Raw genomic sequence first — 20,875 nt, forward strand, 5'->3', positions numbered from 1 at the left:
ACACACACACACACACACACACACACACACAGCTGTTGTGTAGACAGTCAGACCACAGAGGAAGCAGAGCCCCTGCGTTGTGTGTTTACAGCCAACCACAGAGCTGTGACAGGCCGTGTGTGTGTGTTTGTGTGTGTGCGTGTGGGTGTGTGTGTGTGTGCGTGTGTGTGTACGTTAGAGTGTGTGTGTGTTTGTGTGTCGGTGTGTGTGTGTGTGCGTGTGTGTCTGTACGTTAGAGTGTGTGTGTGAGCTGGGGAGTGTCACTGTGACTGTGCGTTCTGAAGGCTGCAATCAGAGCAAAGCTAACATCTTTCCAAACAAGTCTTCTGGTGGAGAGGTGGAGCCACACAGTACTGGCAACTAAACCAGACTTAATCATCTCCATTAACAAAAGCCTGCGGTTCTTCTAAGTGTTTGTTCTGCTCCTCGGCCTTCCATCCTGTGTTCTGGGCTGGCCAGCGTTTCCTAAAGCGTCATGCTGCTGTGTTGTCCTCCGCGGGTGACGGTGGTCACATGTAGCTGAGACTGATGTTAGCGTCTCTCTTCCTGTTTCTCTTCAGATCCATCGAGACACGTCGGCGTCCTCCTCCCTGCAGCCCAGCAGCAGCGCTCCGCACACGGGTAAGACACACCTCTAGCTGCCACCCAGACACACCTCTAGCTGCCACCCATCTGACCCCACTGAGCCAGGATGCACACCGCATGGAGCACCGTACACTTTGGGGGGGTCTGTTAGCTTGAAGACAATTATCTTTCAACTCATTCTGTTCAGGAAGTGGCTGTGCTAACTTGCTCAGGAAATATCTCCTATAGAGAGCCAAAGTGAACGTCCCTTCCTGCTTCAGCACTGTACCAGAGATTTTCTTCTGCAATTTATTTTCCCATAGCCATTTCGTAAAATGCTTATAAAAATAGTTTTACTTCGTCAAACCAAACGGTTCAGCTATATTTAGAATCGGGAGAGACCATAGAACATTTCACTCGGACCAAGACTAAAAACAACATCATCAAATGTCTTTCCCCTTTAAACCCGCATTTTCTTTAACGTTGTGGTCCGAGTTAAATGTTATACGGTCTCTCCTCTTTCTAAATATATCTGTAGCGTTTGGTTTGAACAAGTAAAACTCTTTTTATAAGCATTTAACGAAATGTCTATGGGAAAATAAATGGCGGATGAAAATCTCTGGTACAGTGCTGAACCAGGAAGTGACGTTCACTTTGGCTCTCTATTCAGTCTAATTCTTCTGTTGCTTTTTTTTCATACCACACTGCAAGCTTTCCCATTGGGGACAAACACCTTTAAGTTGAACATTCTGTATTGGTTCAAACAAATCGTGCTAAATTCTCTTCAATTCTTTATTCAGAGTCAGAGCCAACTGATGTTTGACTTGGTGCCGGTCCAAACGGCCTGATAGAGAGGAATGTGTTGTGAAGTGACCTTGACACAAAGCTTTGAATACATTTACAAGAGGAACCTGTATCTGGTCAACCGCTTTCTCACGCTGCATTCAATGATCAGAATCAGAATCAGAATCACTTTTATTGCCACAGTATGCAAGTTACATAGGAGGAATTTGTCTTAGTGTCTGTATGCAGCGTAGCGGTCACATCAATATACAGAGATAAGAAGTAGGAAGAGAACTAAAGACAATCACAAAGTTGCAAGTGCAATCAAATCGAGTAAATATATATAATATGTACATGAGTGGTGAAGTGTTCTGTGGATGATAAATATGAATTTACGTTGAATTTACATGAGATTTACAGACTGAGTTAAATAGGCAGTGGATTTACATGAATTTACAGTCGGAGTTAAATAAGAGTTGAATTGAATGTACATGAAATTTACAGGCTAAGTTAAATAGGCATTGAATGTGCAGGGAATTTAAATATAGCTCAAGACGCTCCGTCTGCTGAGTTTCTGCCCAAAAGAGGAAATTGATCAGCCAAATATGCATCAGACATAACACCATGGTGAAGAGCAGTGAAGCCAAATGTTTTGTGCCAGTGCTGAATATCTTTGACCATTTTCATGCCCAAACATGACAAGCATGCAGTGTTTCACACAGATTGTGTTTTTTTGCCAGGGTGGAAAGACCTCTGAAATAATATTGAGACTATCGTGGGAACCTTCAACTGATAAACCCAGGCAAATTAAATTATTTTGGTGGATGATAAGTTATGATCAGCTCATGTTTCCAATCCATATACGTCATGTATTTAAATAACAGGGCTAGGTGGGATATTTGCAGAGATGGTTGTTCCTGTGTGACGTCCGATAATCATCAGAGCCTTCATTTATTTACTTCGGCAATGAAGACTAGGTTTGGTCGAGGACAGACCTCCGTCATGGGATGGTCCAGATAGATCTGTCAACAGCCATGACAAGAAGACAAGATAGGCCCAATTGATGCTTTGTCTGGCGACACTTTTGAAACGGTCGCCGACAGAAATGAGGACTTGAGTCGACACTTTCAAGTGTCGGCGAGCAGTGTCTGCTGCTACCTGGTGAAATGTCTAGTGTCGCTGACTAGGTAGTCATAGTATCGCGCAAGTCTGATTGGCTATATAGACGTTGTTTTGGTTTTCGCTCGATTGAAATGAATGAACGTGTCCCCGCTATTTTTATCAGCCTGTCCTTGATGTATGACTTCGTGAAAATCACAAAGAACATCGTGACCAATTTCCCAGAGAGAGAGGATGCGAGTTGTGTGGTTGTGTGTCGTTTATATGCGGCTGCGGCCAAGTACGTTACATCTTGCCTCCGAGGTGGTTTCACTGACAGCATTTCCTCTCTTGTCTTGGCTGTCTGCACTTAAGTAAGTATAAAGTGCAACACCATGAGCGACACTTTCTTTTTCGTCTGCGACCATGTGCTGAGCGACACTTTCTAATAAGTATAAATTAAGCTTAAGACCTCCATGAGAGGAGTCAGTCAGAGAGCAGAGAACCCATTCTCAATTTAAAAAAAAAAGACCATCAGATCAATGAGAGGAGCTGGATCAGGCTGAGAACAAATCTGTTGTGGAAAACAGACCAGAACAGCAGAACAAGAAAAGGGTTTGAATGGATGAGAAGAAAAAGACAGGGGGGAAGAAGGGATGAGGAGAAGAGAAAGAAAGAAGGAAAGGAAATAAGGTAGGAAGATAGGATGGGAGGATGCAAGCAAGGTGGGGTGCATTATCTGTAGCAGCCGGGACGAGTCAGCTTCACTTCTTTGAAATGGAAATCTCTCTCTCTCTCTCTCTCGTCCCCACTAACTGACCGCTTCTCTCTCTCTGGTTATTATGTGGTTATTGTGATTATGATGGCTGCTGCTCACCTGCTGAAGTGGCTGCTGACCAGGCATCATTGGTGATGTGGTGGTAAAGCAGAATAGTGAGCGCTGAAATCCGAGGGGTCGTCCATCTTTGTGGCTGGGGTGAAAGGTCAGACCCAGGTAAGTTGACCTGTAAAAGCACCCGGGTCAATGTCACGGGTCAGACTCTGCTCCGCTGGGGCTCAACAGTTAGTGTTTAACCTGTGTTTTGGGGTTTTGGTGACAAAGTGCTATAACATACACGTTTGATTTTTACAATAAACACAGTGAGTTCACAGAGCAACACCTGGGACATGACATCATGTTGTTATTTCTGTCATGGAAACACTTCTGCTTGTGATGATGTCACTCAGCACTCCTGACATCATCAGGACTCGTGACATCATCAGGAGGTGACGGCCAGTAGAGAAGTGAGGATTAAGGGTTTGTCCGGGGGCAGCTTCAATCGGCCCAAAACGCAGCAAACAGGAAGTAGAAAAGGAAAGGTGCATAGTGCATTGAGCATCTTGTTTGTTACAGGTTGTTTTCTCTGAGCCAATCGCGTCTCAGGTGTTTGTACGTACTGTACAGTAGCCAACCAATGAAAGTGCAGAATCACCCCGAACTAGGATCTAATGTACCTCAAAAGCTGTTGCAAAATGCTCCACGCTGTTGGGGGCAAATGTTTTGCCCCGCAGCAAAACGGTGCAAGGTTTGAACATGGCCCTGGTCTGTAGGTTAGAGGAGACATGTCCAAACCTCGGTGTGGGGTGGACCTGCCTTAGCATCCTATATTCCCAGCTAATGTGTCAGCGGAAGGGCTTTAAGTTAGCAGCCTCTCAGCACTGGCTCATGTTAAGTTAGCAGCCTCTCAGGACTGGCTCATGTTAAGTTAGCAGCCTCTCAGCACTGGCTCATGTTAAGTTAGCAGCCTCTTAGCACTGGCTCATGTTAAGTTAGCAGCCTCTCAGCACTGGCTCATGTTAAGTTAGCAGCCTCTTAGCACTGGCTCATGTTAAGTTAGCAGCCTCTCAGCACTGCCTCATGTTAAGTTAGCAGCCTCTCAGCACTGGCTCATGTTAAGTTAGCAGCCTCTCAGCGCTGGCTCATGTTAAGTTAGCAGCCTCTCAGCACTGGCTCATGTTAAGTTAGCAGCCTCTTAGCACTGGCTCATGTTAAGTTAGCAGCCTCTTAGCACTGGCTCATGTTAAGTTAGCAGCCTCTCAGCACTGGCTCATGTTAAGTTAGCAGCCTCTCAGCACTGCCTCATGTTAAGTTAGCAGCCTCTCAGCGCTGACTCATGTTAAGTTAGCAGCCTCTCAGCACTGGCTCATGTTAAGTTAGCAGCCTCTCAGCACTGGCTCATGTTAAGTTAGCAGCCTCTCAGCGCTGACTCATGTTAAGTTAGCAGCCTCTCAGCACTGGCTCATGTTAAGTTAGCAGCCTCTCAGCGCTGACTCATGTTAAGTTAGCAGCCTCTCAGCACTGCCTCATGTTAAGTTAGCAGCCTCTCAGCGCTGACTCATGTTAAGTTAGCAGCCTCTCAGCACTGGCTCATGGACAGAGAAGCTGTTGTCTGGTGTTTGGAGTCACATAGCTTCTTTACATTGTTATTATTTAACATGGCATGATAACAGAGTTAGCACACATCAAGCTAGCCTGCCTCTCATTCAGCTCAGCTCAGTTCAGTTCACTAAGCTTTATTTATACAGGAGGAGGAGACGCCCTGTGTGGGTTCAAGGCAAAAAGCAACACAGTAAAATGTCTCTGAATGAAGGAGTTAAGGTTTCAATTACAGGTGCAGTGTATCTCTTTGAGAGGCATGTAATTGGCGTGACTGTCTGGCCCTGGGTTGTACTGTCCCCGGTGGCTTAGGTGAAAACACTATTTCTACATTTTCTATGATCGTTGTAGCATCACAGTCATATTTTGCTGCTGTTGGGTAAGAAAACGTTGTTCAGGAACAAAGAAAAGAGCCCTCCTTTCAGCTTGACCACCATGTGTTTTAGAGGCATCTGTCTGCTCCATCACTGTGCGGTGACCTTTGACCCTTGTATCACAAATGTATAGTAAATGTGTGTGAGAGCAGTGAGACAGACTGTAGCAGTGTGAGCAGATTTGAACATGGCGTGTGTTTAGGCCACGCCCACCCCCAACACCTTTACTTTGCAGCATGCTATTTCAAGAGCAGACCACTAGAGGTCATTTAATTTTGAAACATTACTACAGGTCGTAAAAGCTGCTTGTACAAACGACGTGTGGAGTCGCTTTTGGGGGGAGGACACGCTCAGGGCTTGACACCTGTGTGTGTGTGTGTGTGTGTGTGTGTGTGTGTGTGTGTGTGTGTGTGTGTGTGTGTGTGTGTGTGTGTGTGTGTGTGTGTGTGTGTGCGTGCGTGCGTGCGTGTGTGAGTGTGTGTGTGACAGAGAGAGAGAGAGACAGCAGCTGTCATAGCTCACAGTCCCATGCTAGCTTTGGTGGACAGGTGTGAGGGGGTGGAGCCTCAGCAAACCCCCACATTCAATTCTGTCAGTTTGACAACACTCACTCTCTCTCACACACACACACACACACACACACACACACACACACACACACACACGCGCACACACACACACACACACACACACACACACACACACTTCACACTTCCATTTTAGTTAGTTAGCTGATGCTCTTATCCAGAGCGACTTGCAATGATTCCTTGCTCCCACTGGTCTGGTTACCTGGGAGATCAAAACCCACCACGTCAAGGTCAAACTCCTTCACTTGGGGGTCAAAGGTCAGTGTTGAACCTGTGTCCCCACGTGTTTGGAATGTGGTGTTGTCTGACATGTTGAAAGCACAATGGAAACTTGGTGTCAATCTCCTCCTGGATCTGCATCTCATAATATTCCTGGACATGTGTGTGTGATAGGGCTTTGGGTGAGCAGGACATGTCATAATATTCCTGGGCATGTGTGTGTGATAGGGCTTTGGGTGAGCAGGATGGGTTCAGTGCCTGTCTCTAGGACTTTTTGATAGGACGCATTGCAGTCGTGGTAAAAGAGTAAAACTCTTTATTGAATATTGTTGAAGTTGTTAGCTATTTAATACAACAGGGTAGTAATGCCACTGTACGTAAACAAATAAATAACCATACTTAACAGGGGGAGAGGGGGGGGGGGGAATCTGAATTTCCAAGATTAAAGTCATACATTTATGAGAAAAAACTTGGGTATTATTCTCTGAGATTAAAGTCACAAATCTACGAGAAAACAACAACAGTGAAAAATAGTGTTTTATAGCTTTATAGACTCCTGTGAGATACTGGGCTGTATAGTGAACAGAGTATGCTTCTGTCATCCCACACAGGAGACCCGGGTTCGATTCCACACATTCCGCGTCGGTTCCATTTCTAGTGTGTTTGCACTGTAAGGGTAAATTCAATTATGTCATAATATGACATATACCCAACCAAGTCAATGTGTTTGTGCAGCGCATTACAGATAATGCTTACTCTGTTCCCTACACAGCCCACTTATAAGAGAGCTCATAGACTATAAAGCTATAAAGCACATTTTTTTCCTCATAAATTTGTAACTTTAATAGCAGAGAATATCAGAGTCCACCCCCCCTCCATAAATTTACAACTTTAATCTAGGAAATCCTGAGTTTTCTTTCCCCCGGCTCTGTATTTTTATTTTTATTTTTCCATTTTATTTATATATGTTTTCCTACAGTGGCCCTGCTACGCTGTCATAATCTCAAGCTCTTTAAAATAGTCATATTTTATAGGAGTGGTTCTCAGCTGTGTGCCATCAAGGTCCAACAGTCAGTCAAACACTACAGTTGAAGGTGTGTTACTGACTGTGAAATAAGATAACTTCAGTATCATTCAATCGTTATTTTTTTACTTTCAGTCATTTTGTCAGAGGATGAGAGGAGATGACATTTTTATTAAAATGGGCAGTGGAAGCATTCACATTTGCATTTAGCATTGTAGAGCTGTGTGCTGCAGCTAGTCTCATTGTAGAGCTGTGTGCTGCAGCTAGTCTGATTGTAGAGCTGTGTGCTGCAGCTAGTCTCGCTGGCCAGCCTCCCCTCCCTTCCGTGAGAGGAGTCTGGCAGCGCTGGTCACCATTCTGGAATTGTGATGGGCGGCGCTTGGCGGCAGTGCCATTGGAAAATAGTTTCCAACAATCCAACTTGCCGTTTTCAGTCTGTAGCAACGAGCTAGCATGTAGTTTTTTCCGTTAGCTTGCTAGCTAGTTAGCGTTGTTGTTTTCACTCAGGTGGCTGGGAACATTTACAGCGACACACAGGTAGGAGGGAGCGGAAGCTGCTCTGATTGACATGGTCGGAGCCAATGACAGAGCTTGTTGACATGGTCGGAGCCAATGACAGAGCTTGTTGACATGGTCGGAGCCAATGACAGAGCTTGTTGACATGGTCGGACCCTGTCACTAAACACCAGTCCAGTCCCTGTCACTAAACACCAGTCCAGTCCCTGCCACTAAACACCAGTCCAGTCCCTGTCACTAAACACCAGTCCAGTCCCTGTCACTAAACACCAGTCCAGTCCCTGTCACTAAACACCAGTCCAGTCCCTGTCACTAAACACCAGTCCAGTCCCTGTCACTAAACACCAGTCCAGTCCCTGTCACTAAACACCAGTCCAGTCCCTCTCACCCAAACCACCAGTCCAGTCCCTGTCACTAAACACCAGTCCAGTCCCTGTCACCCAAACCACCAGTCCAGTCCCTGTCACTAAACACCAGTCCAGTCCCTGTCACTAAACACCAGTCCAGTCCCTGTCACTAAACACCAGTCCAGTCCCTGTCACTAAACACCAGTCCAGTCCCTGCGCACATGTGTGCATGTGAGTGTGTGTCTGTGAGCGGTCGCTAGTTTACCCCCCACCACCACCCACTATTGTGGTGTAACGGCACCCTGTAATGATTGGCTCTGTCATTGGCCACTCCCACACTGCAATCCTAGCCTGGGTGAACCCCGCCTCCAATGTGACATCACAGACTGTGTCTACGTGACTGATAGACAGTGCAGCAGCACCCACGCCTCTGTCAGCTCTGCCTCAGTGGGCGACAGTAACAGTAGCCTACAGGCTCACAGCTGTGAGTGACACAAACACTATCAATCATTCTCATGTTGAATCAAAGTCACAGAATGATGTGATTATAATGACAATAAGCAACATAAGCATGATGGCAATAACACAATGAACTTTCTTTCAGGGCCAAGAATTCAGTTGCCGATCATGGCAATCCTCCTACCCCCCTCCCTCCTGCCCCCTCCCTCCTGCCCCCTGGCTCCTACCCCCCTGGCTCCTGCCCCCCTCCCTCCTGCCCCCTGGCTCCTACCCCCCTGGCTCCTGCCCCCCTCCCTCCTGCCCCCTGGCTCCTACCCCCCTGGCTCCTGCCCCCCTCCCTCCTGCCCCCCTGGCTCCTGCCCCCCTCCCTCCTGCCCCCCTCCCTCCTACCCCCCTGGCTCCTGCCCCCCTCCCTCCTGCCCCCCTGGCTCCTGCCCCCCTCCCTCCTGCCCCCCTGGCTCCTACCCCCTGGCTCCTGCCCCCCTCCCTCCTGCCCCCCTGGCTCCTGCCCCCCTCCCTCCTGCCCCCCTCCCTCCTACCCCCCTGGCTCCTGCCCCCTCCCTCCTGCCCCTCTGGCTCCTGCCCCCTCCCTCCTGCTCCCTTGGCTCCTGCCCCCCTCCCTCCTGCCCCCTCGGCTCCTGCCCCCTCCCTCCTGCTCCCTTGGCTCCTGCCCCCCTCCCTCCTGCCCCCTCCCTCCTGCCCCTCTGGCTCCTGCCCCCTCCCTCCTACTCCCTGGCTCCTGCCCCCCTCCCTCCTGCCCCCCTCCCTCCTGCTCCCTTGGCTCCTGCCCCCTCCCTCCTACCCCCCTGGCTCCTGCCCCCCTGGCTTCCTTGTCACAACCTTGCTCTCCTGTGTTAGTGGGTTGTTTGTGTTGGTTGGTGAGGTCACTTCCTTGACTAGCTCTACTACATTATGATGATCATACCTTCATGATTAAAGCCATAGCTATAGTCTTAATCATGAGGTATTACCATCATAGTACTTTTTAAAAGCTCGGTATCATTCAATGTTTCTAAAATGTTGATGCAATTCCAGGCAGCAACCATTGTATGATTGTTTGTGATTTGCTCTCAGTGACTTAGGAGTCCTCTTGAGTACTTCTTGTCACAGGTTTAGGAGCTGGTTTTAGTGCTAAAACACTTTGTGAAATACTCCTAGACCAAAAATGTAGGACTCCTAAAGTTAGGACTATTTTTTAAGAGTTTCTCCTAAATCAGAAAGTTAGGAGCTACTTTTAGCCTTAAGATGTTTTGTGAATATGGGCCCTGTTCTATTTTCATCGGATCCTGCATGTGTCTGACAGATTACATGAGTCTGAAAAAACTACAACAACAAAAATATTATCATATTTATAATTACCTGGCAGTTGTCATATCATCACAATATGATACCACTGAAAGACAACAAGCCACACACACACACACACACACACACACACACACACACACACACACACACACACACACACACACACACACACACACACACACACACACACACACACACACACACACACACACACACACACACACACATCATTCCCCTCAGTCATATGAGCACAGGGAATAAAACATGTCCTCCCCCCAGCATAAAGATGAACTTCCGTTATTCCAGCAGAAATAGACATCAGAAATTATGCCAGATAACAAAGTTGGTGAATGATCTCATCCAGTTGTTCTAAAATAAACCCTACTGTAATAATGTGCCTGTGGTCGTACAGGCTTCCTCTTTGAGTTTACTCTGGGATAGTGTCTGTACATGTCCTTACATGTACAATAGACAGTATGTGGTGTTCAGTGTTGGGGGTAACTCATTACAAAAGTAACATATTACATGTAATATATTACTTTTAGCAGTAACTCAGTAATATAACTTATAGGATTTCAGTAATATTATACCAGTTACTTTGTCAAGTAACTCAAGTTACAAATTGAGTTACATTTGATTAAATCAAAGCACATTTAAAAAAGATACAATCATTTCCTAATCAAACTGTGTGTTTTTATGCAAATAACCACTACAGATGACAATAACAAAGGCAAAGAATAACATTTTGAATTTTGGATGGTTTACACTGACTTCAAGGTGGTTGAAAAAAAAATTCGGGATGGTGCCGGGGCGCCGATGTCATTCTGCTGCTGCTGTTGTTTTGGTAAAAGTAATGCAAAAGTAGTGTAATAAGTAACGAGTTACTCTACACAGAAAGTAAGTAACTTATTACTTTCAAATGAAAGTAACTTGCCCAACACTGGTGGTGTTATATAAGAATGAATGTTTTGTGTGCAGCCTGTTGCTGGTGGCTTGTTGTTTCTTCATGAGTACCTAGTATGATTTTATGGCTTCATGAAACTACTTCTTTGACCTGTATTTGACCAGGAAGTCAAATTGTGAAAGGCTCAATTGTGGGAGTAGATTAGTTACACTTAATATTTCTGGTGAGTGTTGTGCGTTTATCACAGAACGTGTGTTGCTAGCTTGTTAGCTGTCTTGGTCTTGCAGTGTTGAAGTGACCATCTTGTTGTGTGTTTCAGGGTCTTCTCGGTGTTTGAACAACAGCACCCCCAGTGGTCCCAGCAGTCGTGCGTCCACAGCTACCAGAGACTCGGGCAGCGACACAGAGAGCTTCCTGGGTGCCGAGCCGGGAGATGACGGTGTCCTCAGAAAGGTGATTTGCTGCTTGTAGTCCCAATATGTTTATTGTCATTTTTTCTTATACACAACATACAGTGACAATACAACTTTAAAGACCAGACGCCTTACAACATACACACACACACACACACACACACACACACACACACACACACACACACACACACACACACACACACGCACACACGCAATCAACCTGCACCAATTCAAACTAAATACTGATAAAACAACAAATCAAACACTTCCTCCACATTGCTCACACACTTTGATCACAAACCTTCAGGCAAGACCTCCGCCTCCATCTCTCATGAAACGCATGTATGGCTCCCAGAGCTGAGCTAAATCTTCTCCTTTGCCCTTAGCAATGTACGTTAGTCTTTCCAGGCCAATACATTCAGAAAGTTCCCGTTTCCACATTTTTAGTGATGGCGCATCCATATTCTTCCAGCAAAGTGCAATAGCTCTTCTGGCTTGAAGAAGTCCGAAGTCCAGTAGTTTAGCTTGTTTTGCTGTTTGCACAAAGTCCCCCGGATAGATACCGAGCACACAGAGTTTGACATTGAGAGGAACTTCAGTATCAAAGATCTTTGACAAACGATTCATGACACTCTTCCAGAAGTTTTGAATCTATGAACATCCCCATAGACTTGCTGCTTGTAGTCTGTGTTTGGACGGGGAAGCCGTCACCTCCAGGTCAGAGAAAGTGAACTTGTTGTGACTGGAAGGTTGCCAGTTTGATTCCCAGTACCAGCTGGGGGAAATCTGTGAAAAAGAAACGCACTCCACCTCCGCGCAAACATCTTGAACAAGGTTGCAAATCATCCGCTGGCCGGGGTCCAAGCACACTCACGCTGAGCAGTGTGCTGCTGTGTATATGTTGTGTTTGTCAGAGCAACGTCTCCTATAAAAGATTATATGGTATATTATGTGAGGTAGCTATTTTGCGAGTCTGTGTTTGGCATTTTATTTCTCGGTGCCCTGAGGCGCAGATACACACGCATGTTTTTAAGCCAGTCGTTGTGTGGCCTCTGCTGTTGAACATGTGTTTGAAGCAGCAAGGCACCCTTTGGTGAGAGTTGAAATCCTTGTGTCCTTGTATCTCTCAGTATCTGCTGTGTTGAGCAGCACTTGAGACATGCTCTTGAAGATGTGATCCATCATCTGACCTTGTCGTTGTCAACAACAGGAAGGAGTCAGCGTGGAGAATACCAGCTGCCTCGCAGTATGAGATGCCCGGGTTTAGATGCCACAAATAGCACAGTGTAGACCGGGGAGGGCCACACATGTGCCATGGATGGAGGTTCTAACCATGTGCCATGGAGGGCCGAGAGTCTGCAGGTTTCATTCCAAACAAAAAAGACGACACATTTCACTGTGAACTAGCTCATCAGATATAACGCTTAATATAGAGCTGTTGGCTAGTGTAACTGTAAGGTCATAGGTCACATACTAAAAACAGCCCATATGTTGATGTAGTCCATGTGTCCTGTCCACGTGCCCTTGAGCAAGACACGCCTTTACCTGATCACTCCTTGTAGTTCGGTTAGCTTAGGAGAAGAGCATCAGCTATTAATGGTCAAAATGTAAAATGCAGTTTAGAACCACTGTTCCCTCTCCCTGCTGAGTCCAGTGCTGAAATCATGGGACTGTTCCAGTTGATGGCAACACACGCACACACACACACACACACACACACACACACACACACACACACACACACACACACACACACACACACACACACACACACACACACACAGGTATACACACATGCACGAAGGCATGCATACACACACACACGCACAGCGTGCTAACGTGCACCCTCTCCTCTGAATGTATACACACATAAACATAATGCATTCTCTCTCTCTCTCCCTCTCCCTCTCGCTCTCTCTCTCCCCTCTCTCTCTCTATCTATCTCTCTCTCCCCCTCCCTCTCTCAGAGGAAGTCATGTCTCCAGTATAAAGCTGATCTTTCATTCCCAGCTCTCTAACAGAAGCGGCTCTATGCTCTGCTGTTGCACTGCAGCTGGTAGCACAATGGGCCCAGTTAAACCTCACACCTACGAATTAGCTGTAAACTGACCACTCAAGACCTGTGTGTGTGTGTGTGTGTGTGTGTGTGTGTGTGTGTGTGTGTGTGTGTGTTGTTTTCCCACCACACCCCAGGGCCAAATAATATTTGCAAATTGTTTATTGTTTTTAAGTTTGATGTCGGTCATATAGGACAATACAATTGGAGAGGCAGCTAATTCTGACAGTGATACAGTAGGACTGTATGTGAAAGTCAATTTAGTATAATCCTTGGATTGACAGCTTACCTGACACCATCAATGCTCCTATATCCCTTTATGCCCCACCCATCTGGTACTGCATGTGGGATAAAACAAACGCAAAGAATCATTTGCAGTTAACTATGATGATCTGAGTCTCAGTGTTTTGTTAACACACAAACAGGAAGTGAAGTGTGTGTGTGTGTTGATATCATAACCAACTAGATTTGCCATTTGGCTTTTAATTTAAATAGCATGAGGGCATACATTTTTAACATGGTGTGGCCCCAGTGGGAATGGAACTCCCAACTCAGGCAGTATTATTGCCTTACACAAACACTGATTTAGCAGATGGCGCTTGAGAATCAGACTAAAATGATTTGCTAAGTCCAAAATTATTTGTCAAGCTCAGGAATGTGTCTTACTGACATTTTGCGTCAGAGAACTAAAAACCATCACACAAAGTTACAAAGTGTTTACATTACGGGGCAAAGAATGCACGTGGACCTGGGCCGCAATGCAAGGGGACCTGGGCCGCAATGCAAGTGGACCTGGGCCGCAATGCAGGTGGACCTGGACCTCAATGCAAGTGTACCTGGGCCACAATGCAAGTGGACCTGGGCCACAAAGCAAGTGGACAGTGCAACACATGCAATAGGCTATACACACTATCCATATTACTAGACACAAATATGTTCAGCAGTGAATCACTATAATACAGTCGAGCCCCAAAAGGCCAGAGGCCTTAAAGTCAGTTTGAATGATGGTTAAAAGTTTAATGCATTTTCCTGGGAAATGTTCCTTCTCACGAGGCCGTCATCATTTATTGGTGTGTTTTAATGTCAGAGTTGCTATAAAGTGTCTCTGGCTCATTATCCTCTCAGCCATTTGCTGTTGATTATATCCCCTTCCTGTGGGCTGAAGCTCTCACAGTGTTCTGTTCATTCATCTCCTGCTACACTGAAGGAACGCTCAATGGCTGAGTGTTCAGGGTGGAGATCTATCTGAGTGTTCAGGGTGGAGATCTATCTGAGTGTTCAGGGTGGAGATCTATCTGAGTGTTCAGGGTGGAGATCTATCTGAGTGTTCAGGGTGGAGATCTATCAGAGTGTTCAGGGTGTGGAGATCTATCAGAGTGTTCAGGGTGGAGATCTATCAGAGTGTTCAGGGTGGAGATCTATCTGAGTGTTCAGGGTGGAGATCTATCAGAGTGTTCAGGGTGGAGATCTATCAGAGTGTTCAGGGTGGAGATCTATGTGAGTGTTCAGGGTGGAGATCTATCAGAGTGTTCAGGGTGGAGATCTATCAGAGTGTTCAGGGTGGAGATCTATCTGAGTGTTCAGGGTGGAGATCTATCTGAGTGTTCAGGGTGGAGATCTATCTGAGTGTTCAGGGTGGAGATCTATCAGAGTGTTCAGGGTGGAGATCTATCAGAGTGTTCAGGGTGGAGATCTATCAGAGTGTTCAGGGTGGAGATGTATCTGAGTGTTCAGGGTGGAGATGTATCTGAGTGTTCAGGGTGGAGATCTATCAGAGTGTTCAGGGTGGAGATGTATCTGAGTGTTCAGGGTGGAGATGTATCTGAGTGTTCAGGGTGGAGATCTATCAGAGTGTTCAGGGTGGAGATCTATCAGAGTGTTCAGGGTGGAGATCTATCAGAGTGTTCAGGGTGGAGATCTATCAGAGTGTTCAGGGTGGAGATCTATCTGGTGAATTAAGTTAGGTAAGGTTAGTTTACAGGTAACCAAAAACCAACCATCATTTGTACGGTCCTAAACATCTAGTTTGTCCTGTTCTAAACAGCTAGTTTGTCCTGTTCTAAACATCTAGTTTGCTGCTAAAATGGTGAAAGTGGCTGGTGGACTTGTAGGATTTATGAGCCACTGTGGCTAGTTAAAAATTTCCTTTCATAGTTGTGGTCAGTCCCTAAGATAATTAATTTCCCTTCATCCTTAAGCGTCTGGCATACTCTTCGCGCACGCGCTGGAGGCGGGGCTCCGCGGAGGGCGCGCGCACTCTGCGCAGGCCAAAACAGAACATAGTCAGTGCGCGCAGCCCATGAAGGTGATTCAATGTGGGGGGAAAAGTAGCTTCAGGGTACCAAGCTACTTTTCCCATGTTGCTCGTTGCTACATTTCTCTGGCGATAGCTTCAGTGTAGTGAATCTATGTAGTAGCTATGTAGTAGCTTAGCTTACTAGATTTTCCAAGTAGCTTGCCCATCATGGTAATATTAAAAATTAGGAATTTGTCTTTGTGCAGTAATGCAGCTAGTGATCACAGCAATAGAAGAAGCTTTTCTTCGTGTCTATATTTGTTTGGTGGAAAGTTTTTCTTGATCACTGCGATAATAATATTGGCATGAAGTTGATTCAATGTGGGGGGAAAAGTAGCTTACCTCCAAATCCAAGTTGCTGTCCGTCATGTGATGTTTGACAAAAGTGGAAAGCCATTCCAGTTCCACTAGGATGAGTGGCACAGGTTTCAGCCCACCAGGATCCCCACTTTTTTTCTGTTGTGCTTTCTTTGCTTTAACAAAGCGATCCCTGCAATTCTTCCATTTCTTCCTGCACACTGCTTCCTCAGCTCCGAGTGTGCTGGCCATTTCTCGCCAGGAATTGGTGGACTTCTGCTGGTCCTTCGTGGTCTCTCCGTGTTGTGTCATAGAGATGCGGGTAGAGGCGGATTTGCAATGACAGTCTTCCCTCAAAAGCGTCCATGTTGACAATGTGCCAAAACCCAACACGCTGCTAGAAAAATCTCCAGGTACGCGCCGCGCTGCGCCGCGCTGCGCCGCGCTGCGCCGCTCAGGCCTCGCCCCCGGACACGCCCCGTGCGATGACGTCAAAATCGCCGCGCGCCCTATGCACTTGGCTGGGCGCGAAGACTATGCCAAAGGCTTTAGGGTGTGGTTGAGTTCATTCGCCTGTAGAATCAATATTAACGCACATTGGTGCCTTCATGTTTATGAAGACACGTCATGCTGTCTTCATGTATGTCTTTTATTTTGTTGATGCCCTGTAGGAACATGGAGCTGTAGGAACATTAAGCTGTAGGAACATGGAGCTGTAGGAACATGGAGCTGTAGGAACATGGAGCTGTAGGAACATGGAGCTGTAGGAACATGAAGCTGTAGGAACATGGAGCTGTAGGAACATGGAGCTGTAGGAACATGAAGCTGTAGGAACATGGAGCTGTAGGAACATGGAGCTGTAGGAACATGAAGCTGTAGGAACATGGAGCTGTAGGAACATGGAGCTGTAGGAACATGGAGCTGTAGGAACATGAAGCTGTAGGAACATGGAGCTGTAGGAACATGGAGCTGTAGGAACATGGAGCTGTAGGAACATGGAGCTGTAGGAACATGAAGCTGTAGGAACATGGAGCTGTAGGAACATGGAGCTGTAGGAACATGGAGCTGTAGGAACATGGAGCTGTAGGAACATGGAGCTGTAGGAACATGAAGCTGTAGGAACATGGAGCTGTAGGAACATGGAGCTGTAGGAACATGGAGCTGTAGGAACATGAAGCTGTAGGAACATGGAGCTGTAGGAACATGGAGCTGTAGGAACGTGGAGCTGTAGGAACATGAAGCTGTAGGAACATGGAGCTGTAGGAACATGGAGCTGTAGGAACATGGAGCTGTAGGAACATGGAGCTGTAGGAACATGAAGCTGTAGGAACATGGAGCTGTAGGAACATGGAGCTGTAGGAACATGGAGCTGTAGGAACATGGAGCTGTAGGAACATGGAGCTGATGCCCTGTAGGAACATGGAGCTGTAGGAACATGGAGCTGTAGGAACATGGAGCTGATGCCCTGTAGGAACATGGAGCTGTAGGAACATGGAGCTGTAGGAACATGGAGCTGTAGGAACATGGAGCTGTAGGAACATGAAGCTGTAGGAACATGGAGCTGTAGGAACATGGAGCTGTAGGAACATGGAGCTGTAGGAACATGGAGCTGTAGGAACATGAAGCTGTAGGAACATGGAGCTGTAGGAACATGGAGCTGTAGGAACATGGAGCTGTAGGAACATGGAGCTGTAGGAACATGGAGCTGTAGGAACATGGAGCTGATGCCCTGTAGGAACATGGAGCTGTAGGAACATGGAGCTGTAGGAACATGGAGCTGATGCCCTGTAGGAACATGAAGCTGTAGGAACATGAAGCTGTAGGAACATGGAGCTGTAGGAACATGAAGCTGTAGGAACATGAAGCTGTAGGAACATGGAGCTGTAGGAACATGGAGCTGTAGGAACATGGAGCTGATGCCCTGTAGGAACATGGAGCTGTAGGAACATGGAGCTGTAGGAACATGGAGCTGTAGGAACATGGAGCTGTAGGAACATGAAGCTGTAGGAACATGGAGCTGATGCCCTGTAGGAACATGGAGCTGTAGGAACATGGAGCTGTAGGAACATGGAGCTGTAGGAACATGGAGCTGTAGGAACATGGAGCTGTAGGAACATGGAGCTGATGCCCTGTAGGAACATGAAGCTGTAGGAACATGGAGCTGTAGGAACATGGAGCTGTAGGAACATGGAGCTGTAGGAACATGGAGCTGTAGGAACATGGAGCTGTAGGAACATGAAGCTGTAGGAACATGGAGCTGGCAGTCAGGCCTTTAGATCAGTGGTTCTCAAAGAGGGGTCCAGGGACCACCAGGGGTCCTTGAGGTGGTTCCAGGCGTCTCTGACAAATTGATGAATTATTAAACTTCACTTCATTTACATTAAGTTAACACAATTGGCGAATGTAGCAGAATGATTGAAAGTGTCACTGTTATCTCTCTACCTACAGACACTCATGGAATTCTGCACAGAATCATATTTAACAATAAAACTATTCACAGATTTGGGTCAGAGAGACAACATCTCATCAGATGGGGGGTCCATGGCCCTATACTGTACTGTATGTAACTAAATGAGGGGTCCTTGATACAGTAAGAAAAGGGTAGAGAATCACTGCTTTTAGATGACCAGGCTGTTGCTTCTCTCCGGTGCGTCTGCAGGGTGACGAGCCAGTGACGGGAGGAGACAGCACCAGTGAGGTGTCCATCTCCTGCTCCTCCACAGACGACACCGCCAGCATCGGCCCGCCCAGCTCCAGCCCCGACGGCAGCCAGGGCCCGGGCCTCAGCTGGAGCCGGGAGGAGGGAAGCCACACAGGGGGGGCTACCGTCCCTGCTGGAGGGGCTAGCGTCCCTGCTGCTGGAGGAGGAGGAGGAGCAGGGGGAGAAGCCGAGGAGGAGGCCAAAGACAGAGTGACAGAGGAGGTGCCGCGACGCTCCTGTCTCCTCCGGCCCAGCGTCCGTCGCTCGCTGTCCCCCCTTCGACGCCACAGCTGGGGTCCCGGCAAGAACAACGGTGGCGACGCAGAGATGAACCAGAGGAGGTGAGACTGCGATGTCCATTTATGTAGCCTACAGTATTTATGTTTTTGTTTCAACTACAAACATAAATAAACGTCAACTTGAAACTATGTTTCAACTACCATATATATATATATATACCATATATAATAATATAGCCTATGTTTTATCTTTTTTTTTTTCTTTTTTTTTTGACCAGGCTCGCGGCCCGGTACCAAATGCGTTGCGGCCCGGTACCGGTCCGCGGCCCGGTGGTTGGGGACCCCTGGTTTAGATGACATGTTTTTGATCCCCCGTGGGGAAATCGGGTGGTTGCAGGAAACTGACCCCTGACCCCTCTGGTAAAATGTATTCATGTCTCAGAACAAGATGCAAGAAGCTAAATCCTAATTACACTGTGCACAATATGCTCATTGAGGAGCTGTGAAATTCCTCAAAACATGATATTCATATTGGGCATATCATTACTAGATGCTAGATTTATAGTATAAGAGTATAACCATGATGATGAGATATGGAATGCAGAGGCTGTTGGTGGAAACGTCACAGTGAGGTTCTGCAGCACACTAAAGCCAGAGACTTGCTTTTAACTATGGGTTTGCGTGCGCATGATGGCTGCCTGCGTATCGTGCGTCCGTTTGTAGCAGACGCATAGCGTTAATTTGGAGAGGACGTGCACGACCACGGCAGCGCACAACGCTCTGTCTCATCGCTCTCTGCTCTCCACCATGTATTTCTTCCTGGGAATGGATGAGTCATTTTGAAACGGGATGTTTGGGACCGTCTCGCTTTCCAGGCTGTGACATTAGTCAGTCAGTGTCGGCAGACATCAGTATAGGAGTTTGTGTGAGTGTCATATACTGATGTCGTCAATAGACACACACAACACAGTTCACACTCACATAGACAGTACTGTAGGAATGTACTTGAAATCAGCTGTATTTGCTGTTCTCTTTTCTGTATTTAATTTCCCATCCTCTCTGTTGGTTTCACTCAAACCAACATGAACTGCCTGGAGTGTGGTTGCTAGGGGTTACAAGGCATTGTGCTATCATGTTGGAGCAGTGAAAACAGAAAAGAAAACTGCTTTAGACACTTATCTCTGCTCTTACCCAGAGAGACTTCCAATGAGTCCACCAGTAGAATAAAGCTGGGAATAGACTTGACGTTTGGCCCGGCCGCACGCAAATGAGAGACACAGAATCCCGACGAGAAAACGTGTGGAGCTTTTATACTCTGTGTAGGTTTCTGTTCGAGGAAGTGAGCGGGAGTCTTGAAAACTCCACTTTGTCCGCCCAGCCGCGTCCACGTAGTTACAAAATTCGGGGTGCGCACGGCCAGGCGAAAACCGTCCGCACAGGAGCCTTGCGGAGGGGCGTGTCTGCTGATTTGACGTCACTTTTCCGCACGGACACTCGCGGTCCTCGCCGATGCGGAAGCATAATTCTCACTCACTATAACCAGATAGAAACCACATTCTAGTGCCCATACAGTATAGTGCCTAACCACTCACTATAACCAGATAGAAACCACATTCTAGTGCCCATACAGTATAGTGCCTAACCACTCACTATAACCAGATAGAAACCACATTCTAGTACCCATACAGTATAGTGCCTAACCACTCACTATAACCAGATAGAAACCACATTCTAGTACCCATACAGTATAGTGCCTAACCACTCACTAGCTAAAACTTCAGTGTCGCCAGCGATGGCCCCCACCGTTGCGGTCGGGGTACGTTTCGAAATACCTCCAGGCCTGAAAGATTTTCTAGGGGAAACTGGAATGTGTGTGTGTGTGTGTGTGTGTGTGTGTGTGTGTGTGTGTGTGTGTGTGTGTGTGTGTGTGTGTGTGTGTGTGTGTGTGTGTGTGTGTGTGTGTGTGTGTGGAAAACAATAAAACAAAAAAATGGTAGGCAGATGTGCTTGGTTGGGGTGGCTTTTGGTGTTTTGCGGTAAAAGTGGCTCTCCTATTGACTTTGTCCTGCCAGTGCGGCTCTCATCGAAGAAATAGTGAGGATCACTGGTATATCCTATCTGGATTAGGCTGCCATCATACAGTAAATAGATGATCCTGCACGATGCTTTTTGACCTCTGCCATTTCCTCATTTCCCACTCATCTCTCATCTCTCCCATCACTTCGTGTCTCCGGTTCATCCGTCACCTCCAGTTCCATGCCTAGTCCTGCT

The 20,875-nt window shown here is 46.9% G+C and overlaps 1 protein-coding gene across 1 annotated transcript in view; it reads left to right on the top strand.

Annotated features, from left to right (window-relative positions):
• The window catches only part of LOC310799587 (uncharacterized protein), a gene marked incomplete at its 5' end in the record, with an annotated part of 135,589 nt that overhangs the window by 46,449 nt on the left and 68,265 nt on the right, over positions 1 to 20,875 (top strand). The window contains 3 exon segments of the mRNA XM_083662176.1: positions 561 to 621; positions 10,919 to 11,052; positions 18,324 to 18,706. Of these exon segments, the coding sequence (XP_083518302.1) occupies positions 561 to 621; positions 10,919 to 11,052; positions 18,324 to 18,706 (578 nt within the window).

This window comes from Poromitra crassiceps (assembly GCF_964638095.1).
Source record: "Poromitra crassiceps genome assembly, chromosome: 28".
In the NCBI taxonomy this organism is placed as follows: domain Eukaryota; kingdom Metazoa; phylum Chordata; class Actinopteri; order Beryciformes; family Melamphaidae; genus Poromitra; species Poromitra crassiceps.